This window comes from Trachemys scripta, chromosome 12 (assembly GCF_013100865.1).
Source record: "Trachemys scripta elegans isolate TJP31775 chromosome 12, CAS_Tse_1.0, whole genome shotgun sequence".
Classification (NCBI taxonomy): domain Eukaryota; kingdom Metazoa; phylum Chordata; order Testudines; family Emydidae; genus Trachemys; species Trachemys scripta.
In genome coordinates this window covers 26,180,051-26,193,964 of record NC_048309.1, presented here as the reverse complement: position 1 = coordinate 26,193,964, position 13,914 = coordinate 26,180,051, and the positions used below count along the sequence as shown (strand labels likewise).

Sequence of the window (13,914 nt, the reverse complement as noted above, 5' to 3'; positions counted from 1 at the left end):
CCTCATTACTCCAAGAAAGGAAATATTTTGTAAGGCACAGATAAATTTTCCTATTGGCAGCACATTGTAAGAGAAACTTTTGGTGCTGCACCTGTTCTGTGGTAAACTTTTGTCTCCAGCGTTGTTAATCTAGCACTTTTCATGAACCACTAGATTTATTCAGTTTTTGTGTAAGCTTTAAAAAGTGGATTTCCTTTGTTTTGCTCTACACAGGCTTTTGGGGAGGGAGAGGGGAACAGGTGAGTGAACAGGTAAATTACTCGCTACATTCTATGATTGCATTCAAGTTGCTTTAGACATCATGGCAGATTCTGTAGTGACCATTTATATTCTACAGGGGGAATTACTTAGGGCTAGTCTACACTACCCGCCCGGATCGGTGGGTAGAAATTGATCTCTCAGGGATCGATTTATCGCGTCTCATCTAGATGGATAAATCGATCCCCGAATTGACGCACTTGCTCCCACCTCGTCAGGAGGAGTAAGCACCGTCGACGGGGGAGCCGCGGCGGTCGATTTTGCTGCTGTCCTCACAGCGGAGTAAGTCGAATAGGATACGCAGAATTCAGCTACGCTATTCGCGTAGCTGAATTTGCGTATCTTAAATCGTCGTCCCCCTCCCCCCTTTAGTGTAGACCTAGCCTTAGGGACTAAACTTGAGACCCATACTTCAAGGCCAGAAACAGTTTAGAATGCTGTGAAAGCAATACACTCTCTCTGCTTCTGGGAGTTTTGGGGAGTGCATTTAGGGTTAAGTGTATAGCACTGTCATATCAAAGAGAAGACCCCGTTCATGAAGGTGCCCACTATTACTCAGAAAGGGATTCTCTTGGTAACTTTATTTCATTTTGTAGCCAAAAGCATGGTAGTGCAAAATACTATATCAGTTTATGACAACCACTTTTCATAGAGTCCCAGTTCCTTTCACTTTCATCACAGCAGTGTGGGCTAAATATGTGACAATTTAGACTTTTGCATTTTCACAGCAGTGCACATTGGGACATAAATCACTTGAAATCTAGTCAACTTTTCAAAATATTAGTAGTAGTTTTGAGTACTAACAGTCTCCTGCAGGCCCCTTGCCAATGTTAGTGTTTTACAAGGGCTTTGTTCTCTGAAGAAATATTCTCTCCCCTCTTGCTATATGAAAAGTTCACAGAGGACCATGCAAGGTAATCAGTAAAACTGAACCTACATGAAGTTTAAAAAAAAAAAAAAAAAAAAAGTGAAATAAAAGAAATATTTTTCTCTAATATTTTGGTTATAGCAATTTTAGGTGTTAATTGTAATAGTTAATAGTCAATTTTCACACAAGCATGATTAAGTTGATGCTATGCCTCCTATACTCAGAAACAATCTTAAGTTTCTGACCCAAGCATGAACAGTTTTAGTAACCATTTTGACTTCTCTTTATCTTTGGTATCTTGCTTTCCCGTCATCCACATAACAAGAAAATTAATGCATTTTAAGCTGTTATAATGTTTATTAATCTTTGAAGTTTGGTGTATCAGTTAAATATTACCAATTTTATTTTCAATATCCTTTGTTTTTTAAATGAAGGCTGATGTGTATCACAGTTTAGTTGTGATGCTTTTCGCAGTGTTCACCATTGTCCTGCTCTCTGTATGTTTTTTTTGTTTGTTTTTTTTTCCCAACAGAATTGTCACTCCTGTCAGTAAATTAAACTTTAGAGTCTGGAGCCATCAGACATTAAAGTCTGATATTCTACTGGGTAGTGCTACTCTGGAGATTCATGAGACATTGAAATCAAACAATATGAAACGTAAGTGTGTAACTAAAAAAAATTACCTTATTTGTATGAAATTTGCCAGACTTGCATTGTTCAAGTTGCTGTGTTTAACCCTTTCAGGTGTTTCAAACAAACAATAATGTGACAATTTAAACAATATATCTAAAGTATAATTGCTCTTTTTTGTCTACTGATGGTATTTCAGAGCTTTCTCTTGAAGTTTATTTCTTTCTGGCTGATCATGCAGTGTAGTCTTACTTATAATACGCTGTTTTTATAGTGATATTACAAACATGGTATTTTACACCTCATTGGTGTGGAGTAAGAGGTGGAATGTGGGAGTGAAAAATCCAACTGAAGATTAGATAATTTAAAAAAAAAAAAAAAAAAACAGCCACGGAAGATAATTATTTTAAAGTTAAACGCTGTCTGAGTCTTGTTCCTGGCACTAGACACATAAATATGCATGTGAAGGGTGTTTTTTGCTTGCTTGTTTAAATTGGTGAGATGCTATATCATTTCACAAGACTCAGATGTCTTATGTAGCTGAATATGTGCACCTTCCACGTTGTTTGGAAAGAGAAGCACATTGAATACTGTTACAGGAGCCCTCCTCAGAGAATCCACATTACTATTGCACATATCTTTGCGTTGGCTTCATTTTGTTCTGGCCTTCCAAAGAATAGTTTGTTTTGGTTCTTTCAACTGTCTGTACTGTAATTGCAGGACTTATTGGTATCCATGTAACAGTGCAGAACAGGCCAGTACCCTGATAGCTGTGTTATTCCACTGCTGAAGTTGGAAGAAAGTTAACCTAGGGACTCTTGCTATATTTAACATCAGATATTCTGTTGTGATATTGCAAAGATATTTATCCGGAACTGTGTTCCATTGTGACTAGATGCAGTGGCTTAGCCTGTAAAAGTAAATTCCCTTCCTTCTGTAGATGCAAGAGAGAAAAGCTTCATGTTTTTAAATGTAAATTTTTCAATGACTGGATAAATATTCTTGTCTGAATATAAAACTTGTATATGCACTTCATGAGGAATATTATGAATTCTAGTTCTTAAAGGTGTTTTGGAGGTCAGCTCTGAGAGGTGTGGTCCAGTAGTCTAAACACAAAACAGCCGGAAACTCCAGAATTCTGACCCCTGTTCTAATACTGGTTCTCTTTGTGTTCAAGCCACTTCACTGTTCTGCTTCAGTCTCCCCATCTTTAAAGGAATAATACCTATTTACAGGAGGTTTGGGAGGACTGTTTGCAAAAAGCATGAATATTATTAACATTATTCCTGTGAGGATTCAGAGCTATTCTATTTATAATCCTTTCCTGTAGATTTATAATAATTTCTTTAATAAAATGTAATACACCACTACCTCGATATAACGCAACCCGATATAACATGAATTCGGGTATAATTTGGTCAAGCAGTGCTCCTGGGAGAGGGCGGGGCTGCGCACTCTGGTGGATCAAAGCAAGTTCAATATGACGCGGTTTTACCTATAACGCGGTAAGATTTTTTTGGCTCCCGAGGACAGCGTTATATCGAGGTAGAGGTGTAATATGTTAACGTAAAGGGAAGCTTCTAACTTTTCTGTACTTTCTTTTCTAGTGGAGCAGGTGGTTGTGACATTGCAGCTTGTCGGTGACCGAGAACCAGCAGAGGTGATAGGAGACTTGTCTGTTTGTCTAGATGGGATGCAGGTAGATCCTGAGCTCCTAACTAATGGTGATGCCACAAGTATAAGAAGTGAGTGTTTGTTCAAGTAAATAGGGTATGTAGTCTCTGCTTATCTAAAGCTGTTTACTGGAAGATAGTACAACTTTTTATTTATAATAATTACTTACAGCGCTTATATTACACTCGTGTAAAGACTGAACTCTTCCATTAACCTTTCTGTTTCTTTTGAAGTTTGAATTTGATCCATAAAATAATTGAATAAAAGGAGTGATGGGACTTCAAAATATTTTATTTCAAGATTCATTCCAATATTCAGTCTGACTTTCCTTTCTTTGTGTCATCTGTTTCATTCAGTTTTCTGAATTCTTTGTTCTTTGTTTCATTTTTTTAAAGCTGAACAGATTATTACGGACTCATAGCCAAGTGTGCTAGTTACTTTATTATGCAGCTAGTGTCTGCATGTTTATAGAATTTCATTAAATGGAATGTTTTTTTCCTAGGTACTAATCATTTAGGCACTTTGGGTTTCTTATTTCCTCCCAAAGCTTTTTATTTATGTGTAGATTATAAAGTCAGCTGTTTGGGTGTCTGGAGTTGCCCTTTTCTTGTCATTTAACTATTTTATCCATGTATGCCTTTCCCTATGGTTCTCTTTTTTTTTTATTTTTTTTTTAATGGGTCTCAAAGAATGAGCAGCTGACACAGTACTTTGAGTTGGAGCTGCTGTGTACTGCATAGAGACTTCAGATGGACTCTGCCCTCAGCATCTGATAACAATCTGCAGTTTACCTGTATTAACCATGACTTTTTTTTAAACTCTGCTCTTTGAACTAACAGCATATTCCCGTATTCAGATGAGCACTTTCAAGTATGCTCTTTCTACCAGAACATAATCTAGAAGCTTGAATAGTGATATCAGTGTAGCAATATATTCGTACTATGACCTAAACTGCCTTAATGTAATTCTGAGGAGACACCACTGTGGGCAGTAGTCACACATCTTGAATTTTCACAGTCCCATTTTTGAAAGTACTTTTACATAGTTCACTCAGCTCTTCAAGAAGGAGCCCCAAATATATTAGAATGAAGGTTTTGCAGATCTTTTGGTCCCTACCTCTAACACAAGGCCACCTCCATGTGTTTTACTTTCATCCTAAATTCTGTGTGTTTGTTCAGTACATAGTACCCTGGAGTCCTGGTCCAGGACTGGGGCTCCTAGATATTAGTGCAGTACCAATAATACTGGGCACCTGTTTTCTGGACCATGCTACCTTATCTCACAATCCCAAACTACCTTCCATGATGTCAAAATACGCCTATCCAGCTGTCAAAACCGCCAGCTTTCCTAACTGACGTAGTCTTCAACGTAGTTGTACATAATCAGTACGTAAATCTGTGGCATTTACAAAGAGAGGAGTAATGCAAAATAATCTGAATTTAATAGCAAAATAAAAGGAATACTGTAATGACTGAATTATTCACTTTCATATTTAATTTCTAATCATACTTTTTCTTTTAATTTACCTAAAGGGTATACAGTGCTGCAGTACACAGGGTGTGGCCTTTTGGATTCTGCAGACAGAGACAACTTTTAAATATTTATATAATTGTACATTACAGTTATTGTAGTCTTGTTTAAAAGTCTTTCAGTTTCTAAGGGCTTGTCTACACCATGGGGTAATGCTGACTACAGGGGTATGATTTCTAAAGCATACTAACATACTGAGTATTAATTGGTCTGTGTAGACCTTGCTGGTTTCAAACAGTACGATGTTAAAGAACACTAGAGAACCTTTAGTGGACACCAGTAGGGTCTATGTGGACCAATTAATGTGCAGTAAATTGTGCTTTAGAAATCATAACCCCATAGTCTGCCTTACCCACCGTGTAGACAAGCCCTAAATCAAACAGAGTACTTCAAAATAAAGTCACTGATTATTCAAAACGAGCTGCTGTTAATGAAGGATCTATAATATTTAATGCTTTACTGCTTGCTAAAAAGCCAGAAGAGGGAGCACAAATTGCATTCCCAATGTTTTGTTGACCTCTTCAGTGGCAAATAGCTTAATACAATATTTTTAAGATTAAAAACCTTAAAGAATAAGAGCAGCATTTGCAGTTACACTAGAATAAAAATAAGGATTCTCAGCACTGATGGTTGAGAGCATAAGATAAAAATTTCTTCTGTAAAGCAGGAATGGGGGCATTATGAAAGGTTTATCCTTTCCTCAGAAGAGTTCAATATTGGTTGCTGTCGGAGATGATGCACCAGACTAGGTGGATCATTGGCAATTGCAAGTATGGCAATTCATATGATGCTGTTACTGCAAAACCACAAGGAGGTGAACAATAAATGTCATATGAATTTCAAGTATCATTTAAATATCATAAGAAATCCGAGAGAGAACTAGCCTTTTACGTTTACTTACTACTTCTGAAGACTTCTGTGCTCAAACCTGACTCCCTGGTCGCAAGTGAAAATAAGTTTGGTTTTTTGGTATCATCCCTTCCCCTATTTATCATGTTATCACATACCTTGCCCTGGTGGGAATTTCTTCCTAAAGAAAGGACAAGGACTGGAATTGCATGGGATTTGCAGTGCATGGTTTAGGTATGTTGATAGAATTAGGCAGGAAAACTTGCAAAGCCTCTTTGTATACTACATTTGGTTTGAGCTTGTGCTTCTAGTTTCTCCCTTTCCTGAGCACTAAATTCACTCACTAAGTTAAAAAAATGTATGTTTGTAAATGGAAAGAGGAAAAATTAGGTAGGGAAATTAATTTTTATTTTCAGACTCCTAGGAACAATATCAGAAACAGCATAAAGCCTGAAGTACCAGCATAAATGACTAAGCTTGATACTGGGCAACTATGGGGGGAGGAGGGATAGCTCAGTGTTTTGAGCATTGGCCTGCTAAACCCAGGGTTGTGAGTTCAATCCTTGAGGGGGCCACTTGGGGATCTGGGGCAAAATCAGTACTTGGTCCTGCTAGTGAAGGCAGGGGGCTGGACTTGATGACCTTTCAAGGTCCCTTCCAGTTCTAGGAGATGGGATATCTCCATTATTATTAAAATGTTCAAAAATTTTACCTGTACTGCCAACACTGGTATTTAATATGTTGTTTTAAGAGTTGGAGGTTAGCAGAATTTTTTATGCTTTTTTAAAATGTGGGTCTGTCCTAATAGACTCTGTAAAATGACACCACCTTATTCTGCAGATCTACTTCCTATGTGTATTTAGATTCAGATCTTCTCATTTTTGTGATGAAATAAATTCTCTATTTTTTTTTTTTACTCCTTTAATCCTACAGAACCTATACAGCTACGATTAAGTGAGCTGGAATCTCTTCCATCTTATGCTTCATCAGTGGAACTGTTAAGTTCCAAACAGTTACACCAATACCAGTAGTAAAATGGACTGCACAAGTGTTAAATTTTATTGCTATATAAGCTGGATAGCCCAGGCACAGTTTGCAGGGCTAGCGGTCAAAAAAAAAAATCATTATACTTTTTAAGTGGAGCATGTTTGTTGCAGTAAGTAAACATGAAGCCCATGATACCACTTGAGTCCTTTATCAAAGTTAGGTCTTCACTGTACAAACATTCTGTATCATAGCATGGGAGTAGATCTGCCAAGACAGTCTTCTAATGTCAAGTCCACCTTGATTAACTTGGTGACTCTAAACTCTTTATATAGGGCTGTATAAAACTATGACTTAGCTGGCTCATTCTATCAAAGTAATGAGACTAATGATGAGCTCTTAATTCTGAAAGATTTCTGCTTTCCTAAGAAAAGTTAGAGACTAGATTTAGAACAACGAAGACAAGAGGAAACAATAGGTCTCAACACTTCTTGAGATTTCATGCATGCCTTTTCCTAACTCAGCAAAAAATACATTTAAAAATAGGTGCTATTGACATTAATTTTCCTCCTTGTTTTTGGCAGCTATTCCTTCCAGTTATTGCTCCATACTCATTTGTGCTCTTCTTCACAGTTGTACCTTGGTCATGTGTGAAATGGATTAATTGAAATGGATTCCTTGATAGAGAATCTTCATTATAGTTTTCATTTAGGTTCCTTTTTTCTTCAAATTAGAGTAAACAAACTTTGCTTTGATGTTCTTCATAGAGACAATGCATTAACTATTCAATCTTTTTAGACAAGTCAAGTATAAAGTCAAGGATTCTTTCCAATGTTTTAGAAAGTCACCTCATGTTATTGGCAGACTTCAGCTATCCTATTCTTAAAGGCTTGCTGGGAGGAGAAAGAAGGAAACAAATATCTAACGTGCTTTACTACGTTTAAAGAATCTCATTAATCAATCAAGACCTCTAACTTTAAAAAAAAAAGTTTTATAAATGAAAATGCATAGTATCTTTGTCTTCTACTTACTGTTGTAACCCACGTTTACAGACTGGTGCTCTGTCCCCCTCTAGTAGCTGGACCATGCATATACATTTTTGAATGCACTAAAGGTTTTGAGTTAACAGACTCAGGTCTTTTATCTCAGGCAGTGGAGGCTCAGGTCCCAGGTTTGACTTTCCACCCACTCCCCATAGGCATCAAGATACACTATTATTTTGGATCTTTCCTTGAATAAAAGCTCTCCCCTCTACTGATCCTACAAGAAAAATAGTCGTCCTCTGCTTATCTCCCAATCCATAGACCTACAGATGACTTAAGAAGTTACACATTCAGTGTTATAACTTCACTGCAGGATCAAATAGGAAGAGCCAGGCTGTAGAGGAGCAAACATTTGTTTAAAATACAGATATTACTGGAAACTAACAAGATAAAAACAAAAATATGAAGGGCTATTTTTTTGAGAGGGGGAAAAGTAACCAATACATTCTTATTATGCACTCTAAGGGAATAGATATATATGTAGTTGTGGGAAGTACTTGCAATATTCTATATATAAAGTCATGGTTTTTCTGTTTTTGGAATTACAATTGCTTGCTTGATCTGATTATATTAATATATTACCTTACATATGTGCTTATTTCTACCTAGATTTTTTTTATATTGTCCCCATCCTAGTGATATCTGAGCATATGGTTAACTTCATATTCCTCTGTGGAAACCAGACGTAGGCTAATGTGCAGTTCATAGAATCATAGAATATCAGGGTTGGAAGCGATCTATGGAGGTCTAGTCCAACCCCCTTCTCAAAGCAGGACCAATCCCCCTAAATCATCCCAGCCAGGGCTTTGTCAAGTCTGACCATAAAAACCTGTAAGGAAGGAGATTCCACCACCTCCCTAGGTAACCCGTTCCAGTGCTTCACCACCCTCCTAATTAAAAAGTTTTTCCTAATATCCAACCTAAACCTCCCCCAACTCACAGTACCACAGGTGCTGTGTTTTGGGGCCAGATTTGTACATGGCAATTGAATGAGGAGCTACAAGGAACTCTGGAGTTTAGGCTGATATGCTACAGTTCTGTTTGAGACCACCAGGAACTGCTGTTTTGCTTGGAGAATAGCCAACTGCTAAAGCTGCCAACGGTTCCTCTGTTCTCTCTGAATAACCTACAGAGTGATGGGGAAAGGGCCCAGTTTAAGAGAGTACCAGAGAGCTGGCCCAGCAAAAACAACCCCACACCTGTTGTCACCAAGGGAGGAATCCATGAAGCAGAGGAAGGAAAAATTCCAGAAAGGCAGCTTTCTTTCTGCTGTCTTATCCTGCCACCTGGAGAGCAGGAAGAGAAGGACATTTAAAAATAGCTCTCTACAAGGTGGAGTTTGGCAGTGGAAGGTTGCTTGAGTCGGTCATGGGGACAGGAAACAAAAGTGATTGCTCATGATTGATGGGCTTGTGTGGTTGGCAATATCACAAAATAGCTGAATAATGTTCAGACTCTGTGTTGTTACACCTTTGAGGGGAAAGAATATATTAATGCTCTTTTCTTGTGCTCCTCAGTAATAGCTTAAAATGTGACTGGTACATAGATTTGTGTGAAAGAAGCTTTCACAAATAGGGAGGTGCTCTTCAATTAACCTCAACATTAGAAATGAATCTGAGCATTGAAGTCTATTTTCTACCTTGAAGTCTACACTAAATAAGTTCATTGTCTTTCTTTTTCTGGTATTTAAGGTCCCACGCAGAACGATGGTTCCAGAGCAAGAAATGACACAAGGTAGGAGTTCATTTCTTGCCTGAGTTGTTCATGTGCTGCTTTTAGATTATTATAGCAGTGCAGCGTCACCATTATACTTAAGCTTGCATTATGACTTTTGTTTAAAGGTCAACCTTTCTAAGTACTCTAAAATCAGTATGCTCAGTCGTATTCCTTTCAAGTTAGGTGGACAGCGGGAGTGTGCAGGGTAAGGTTAGTAGTCCAGATTTGAGGTCATTCGAGATAGGGGTTGCAGAGACAAATCCCCCCAAAAATAGCCATTACTCTAAAATTTTCCATTCTATGTGGTGTTTTTCTCCACAGAGCTAGAGATCAAACTGTTGATGTGATATGGGTCAGAATGCTTTGTCTGTTGAGTTTGGGGAGGGATAGCTCAGTGGTTTGAGCATTGGCCTGCTAAACCCAGGGTTGCGAGTTCAATCCTTGAGGGGGCCACTTAGGGATCTGGGGCAAAATCAGTACTTGGTCCTGCTAGTGAAGGCAGGGGGCTGGACTCAATGACCTTTTGAGGTCCCTTCCAGTTCTAGGAGATGGGATATCTCCATTAATTTATTATTTATTTATTTATTTATTCACCCAAGGTAGTACGTGTCATCCACAAAAGCTTTGGGGGACCCAAAATGAGAATGGTATTTAAGAAAAAGAATATTTTTTCTGTATTTTTTTTTCACCAATACAGAAAAACAGCCAGAGGGTTTCCATTTCTGCCATTTTTCATGCTTTAAAGCTCTACTCTTGTAAGTGCTCTAGAATCTTAACAGTTACTTGGAGTCTGGTGGCACCTTAAAGACTAAACAGATTTATTTGGGCATAAGCTTTGGTGGGTAAAAACCTCACTTCTTCAGATGCATAGAGTGAAAGTTACAGATGCATGCATGCCTGCATCTGTAACTTTCACTCTATGCATCTGAAGGAAGTGAGGTTTTTACCCACGAAAGTTTATGCCCAAATAAATCTGTTTAGTCTTTAAGGTGCCACCAGACTCCTTGTTGTTTTTGTAGATACAGACTAACACGGCTACCCCCTGATACTTGACAGTTATTTGGATTGCTTTGAAATTTGGTTCGTCTAACGATGTACGGTAGCATTAAACTTTTCAGCTTGGAAAAGAGACAACTAATGGGGGATATGATAGAGGTCTATAAAATCATGACTGATATAGAGAAAGTAAATAAGGAAGTGTTATTTACTCCTCCTCATAACACAAGAACTAGGGGTCACCAAATGAAATTAATAGTCAGCAGGTTTAAAACAAACAAAAGGAAATATTTTTTCACACAATGCACAGTCAATCTGTGGAACTCCTTGTCAGAGGATATCGTGAAGGCCAGGACTATAACAGGGTTCAAAAAAGAACTAGACAAGTTCATGGAGGATAGGTCCATCAATGGCTATTAGCCAGGATGGACAGGGATGGTGTCCCTAGCTTCTGTTTTCCAGAAGCTGGGAATGGGCAATGGCATGGATCACTTGATTACCTGTTCTGTTCATTCCCTCTGGAGCACCCAGTTTGGCCGTTCTTATTAGTGCTCCAAATTTGGGTTCATTTGACCAAGAGGTTCCTGAGTTACAGGCCTCTTCCCCTCGCCCCCTCCTCCCCCCCCCCAAAAAAAANTAAGTACTTATCAGTTTAACAGTACAAGGCAGCAAAAGGAAACCTGTTTTTTTTCTTCTTTTTTTCCTTTTGCTGCCTTGTACTGTTAAACTGATAAGTACTTAATGACTGAATGAATCCCAGACCTTGCTGAGATTAATGGTTGTGAGCTCACAAGGCTGTGCCTGTGTAACCGATTTGGTCAGTTCTTCCTCCTCCCAGGTCTTGGGCCGTGTCTATACCCAGACCTGCTCTGGTTGAAATAAGCTGGTTTAGTTAAATCAGTGCAAACCCATGGTGATATTCTTAATTTGGTTTAAAAATGTTTATTTTGGTTTAGTTTAATCCTGCTCCTTTTTGATTTAGATTAAACTGAAATAAGTGTGTCCATTGTTCCAATACGATACAGTTCTTGTAGGATGCTTTGATCATATTAAAACAATCTCTTTCAACATCTGGGGCCAATTCTGTGAGGACTCTGAAGACAATGGACTGAAACTTTGAACTTGATTGTGTTCAGTAGGCAAGCTACTGCGTTTTGAACCAGCTGGATGCGTAAAGGGTACTTTTTAATTCTTAGGTACCAAGGATACTTTTCATCCTGTCACATGTTGAAAGCCATCTCTGCTGCTGAGGCAATATGTTCTGTATGCCCCCAAACAGAAGGACCTCTCTGCCCTCTAGGAGCTGTTTATCAAATATATAAACATCTAAATTACTTACACAATCTCCATACCAGCTACAATTATATGATGCTCAGTGAGGGTTTATCTTGGGACAGCTATGCGTTGTTTATATAACGAACTGATTCTAGAATGTGTGAGTAGCATAAGTGTTCTTATATAGCAAATAACATCTTTATATACATTATACCCCCCTCCCCCCAGGCTGATTTTGATAATGTATGCAAGAGGATAAAATATAATGCTCTTGACCTTAATGTTCAAAACCCGAGTAAGATGTTCTGGGACTGAGCAAAAACTAGGCTTTAACTCTAGTAAATTTCAAATCACTGTTGATTAGCACATGATCATATAGTCACTTATTTTTAAATTCTTTGGGGGCAATAAGGCATAGTAACTTAAATTATCATGAGCACTGTCCCTGATACAGAGCAAAAGTAGTGCTGTATATTTAGGTCAAACATGTACGTAATTGGGCTTGATTCCACATATCTGGTGAAATACAACTTCTATTCCTAGCCTCTTTCTTACTTTGAATAAAAAATTCCAAGTGTACAAATAGTATGTTTATTACAGAAATACGTGGTTATGATTCCCTAGATGAGATTGCAACTAGTGGTCCACTGTAAAACTTAGGCTTGGTCTACACTACCCGCCCCAATTCGAACTAAGGTACGCAACTTCAGCTACGTGAATAACGTAGCTGAAGTCGAAGTACCTTAGTTCGAACTTACCTTGGTCCACACGCGGCAGGCAGGCTCCCCCGTCGACTCCGCGGTACTCCTCTCGCCGAGCTGGAGTACCGCAGTCGACGGCAAGCACTTCCGGGTTCGACTTATCGCGTCCAGACTAGACGCGATAAGTCGAACCCAGAACTTCGATTTCCAGCCGTCGAACTAGCTGGTAAGTGTAGCCAAGGCCTTATTCTGACCCATCCACAGTGATCGATGAACAATGTACCTGTACAGAATTTTATTTTCAGAAGTGTAGGGTCTGATAAGTTTATATGGCAGCAATTCTAATCTGATACAAAAAAGGTCTTCAGTTATTGAGTCATTTATATCTGAATTATGGCTTTTGTAAAAGTTTGAAAATTCATGATAGGCGGCAGTGAAGCCTACAGTTAAAGTTGTCAAACATTTTCCATTACAAGTCCCTGTTTTCAGTTGCTTGTAATTTTGTCAAATTTGAATCATTCAGGCTGAAATTTTCTGTGCTTGGTTGGATGGCCAATACATCTGAAAAATTTGTGTCTTCTTAAGGTTTAACAGAGCTTTACAATTCAAACATAAAAAAGCAATGTCATATTGTTACCCGTAACAAAGAAAGGTTTCAAATTAAAGCCGCCAGTAGGAGTACATTACACATTCTTTTGAGTACCTTGTGGCTTTCTGTAATGCTTTCTGTAATGCTTCCTCATTAATGCTTTTTCCATTCCTGATGGAAGGATCTTCCCAAATTATTAATACCTTGGGAATATTCTTGTATCAGAGGGGCGCACAAACACTATTTAAAAATCTGTGGCACTTCAGTTGGATTGTGATGTCATGTGATCCCCATGGAAATGAAGTGCTTATTTCCTTTTCCAAACCTCCCAGCAATCCATTGTCAAGGAAATTACATTGGTATTTTAAAAGGAGTGCAGTTAGTTTAGTTTATTACAGAGGCTATATTTACAAGTAAATTTCTCTGATACAATAGAAATGTGACATTTAGTGCCAGGATTGTTTACCTAATCTTAGCTTGTGATTTCCCTACTATTTAATATTGTTAAACAAGTGTTTCCAGTGTGTCTTCTCTTGAATTGCACTTAGCAACCTTAACTCTGTTTACAAAAGTTTTTTGTTTTGTTTTCATAAATTTAGGCATTGTGTATTAATCTGAAAAATGAGGATAATGCCTGCTTTGCAGGAATGATGTTAGCTTAATTCCTTAATTTTTGTTAAGATCTTTTAGATCCTATAAAATGGCACTATAGAAGTACAAATATGGTATAAGTGCAACATGCAAATACTGAAAATAACTCCAAATTGTATTGTATTTGTACTTTCCATGTATTCATTTCCC

The 13,914-nt window shown here is 38.1% G+C and overlaps 1 protein-coding gene across 4 annotated transcripts in view; it reads left to right on the top strand.

The window, feature by feature from the left end:
• The window catches only part of ITCH (itchy E3 ubiquitin protein ligase), a 128,976-nt gene that overhangs the window by 72,579 nt on the left and 42,483 nt on the right, over positions 1-13,914 (top strand). For all 4 annotated transcript variants that reach the window (XM_034787312.1, XM_034787313.1, XM_034787310.1 and 1 more), the window contains 3 exons: positions 1,659-1,783; positions 3,364-3,501; positions 9,528-9,570. In XM_034787312.1, the coding sequence (XP_034643203.1) occupies positions 1,659-1,783; positions 3,364-3,501; positions 9,528-9,570 (306 nt within the window). The remainder of the gene's footprint in view (positions 1-1,658; positions 1,784-3,363; positions 3,502-9,527; positions 9,571-13,914) is intronic.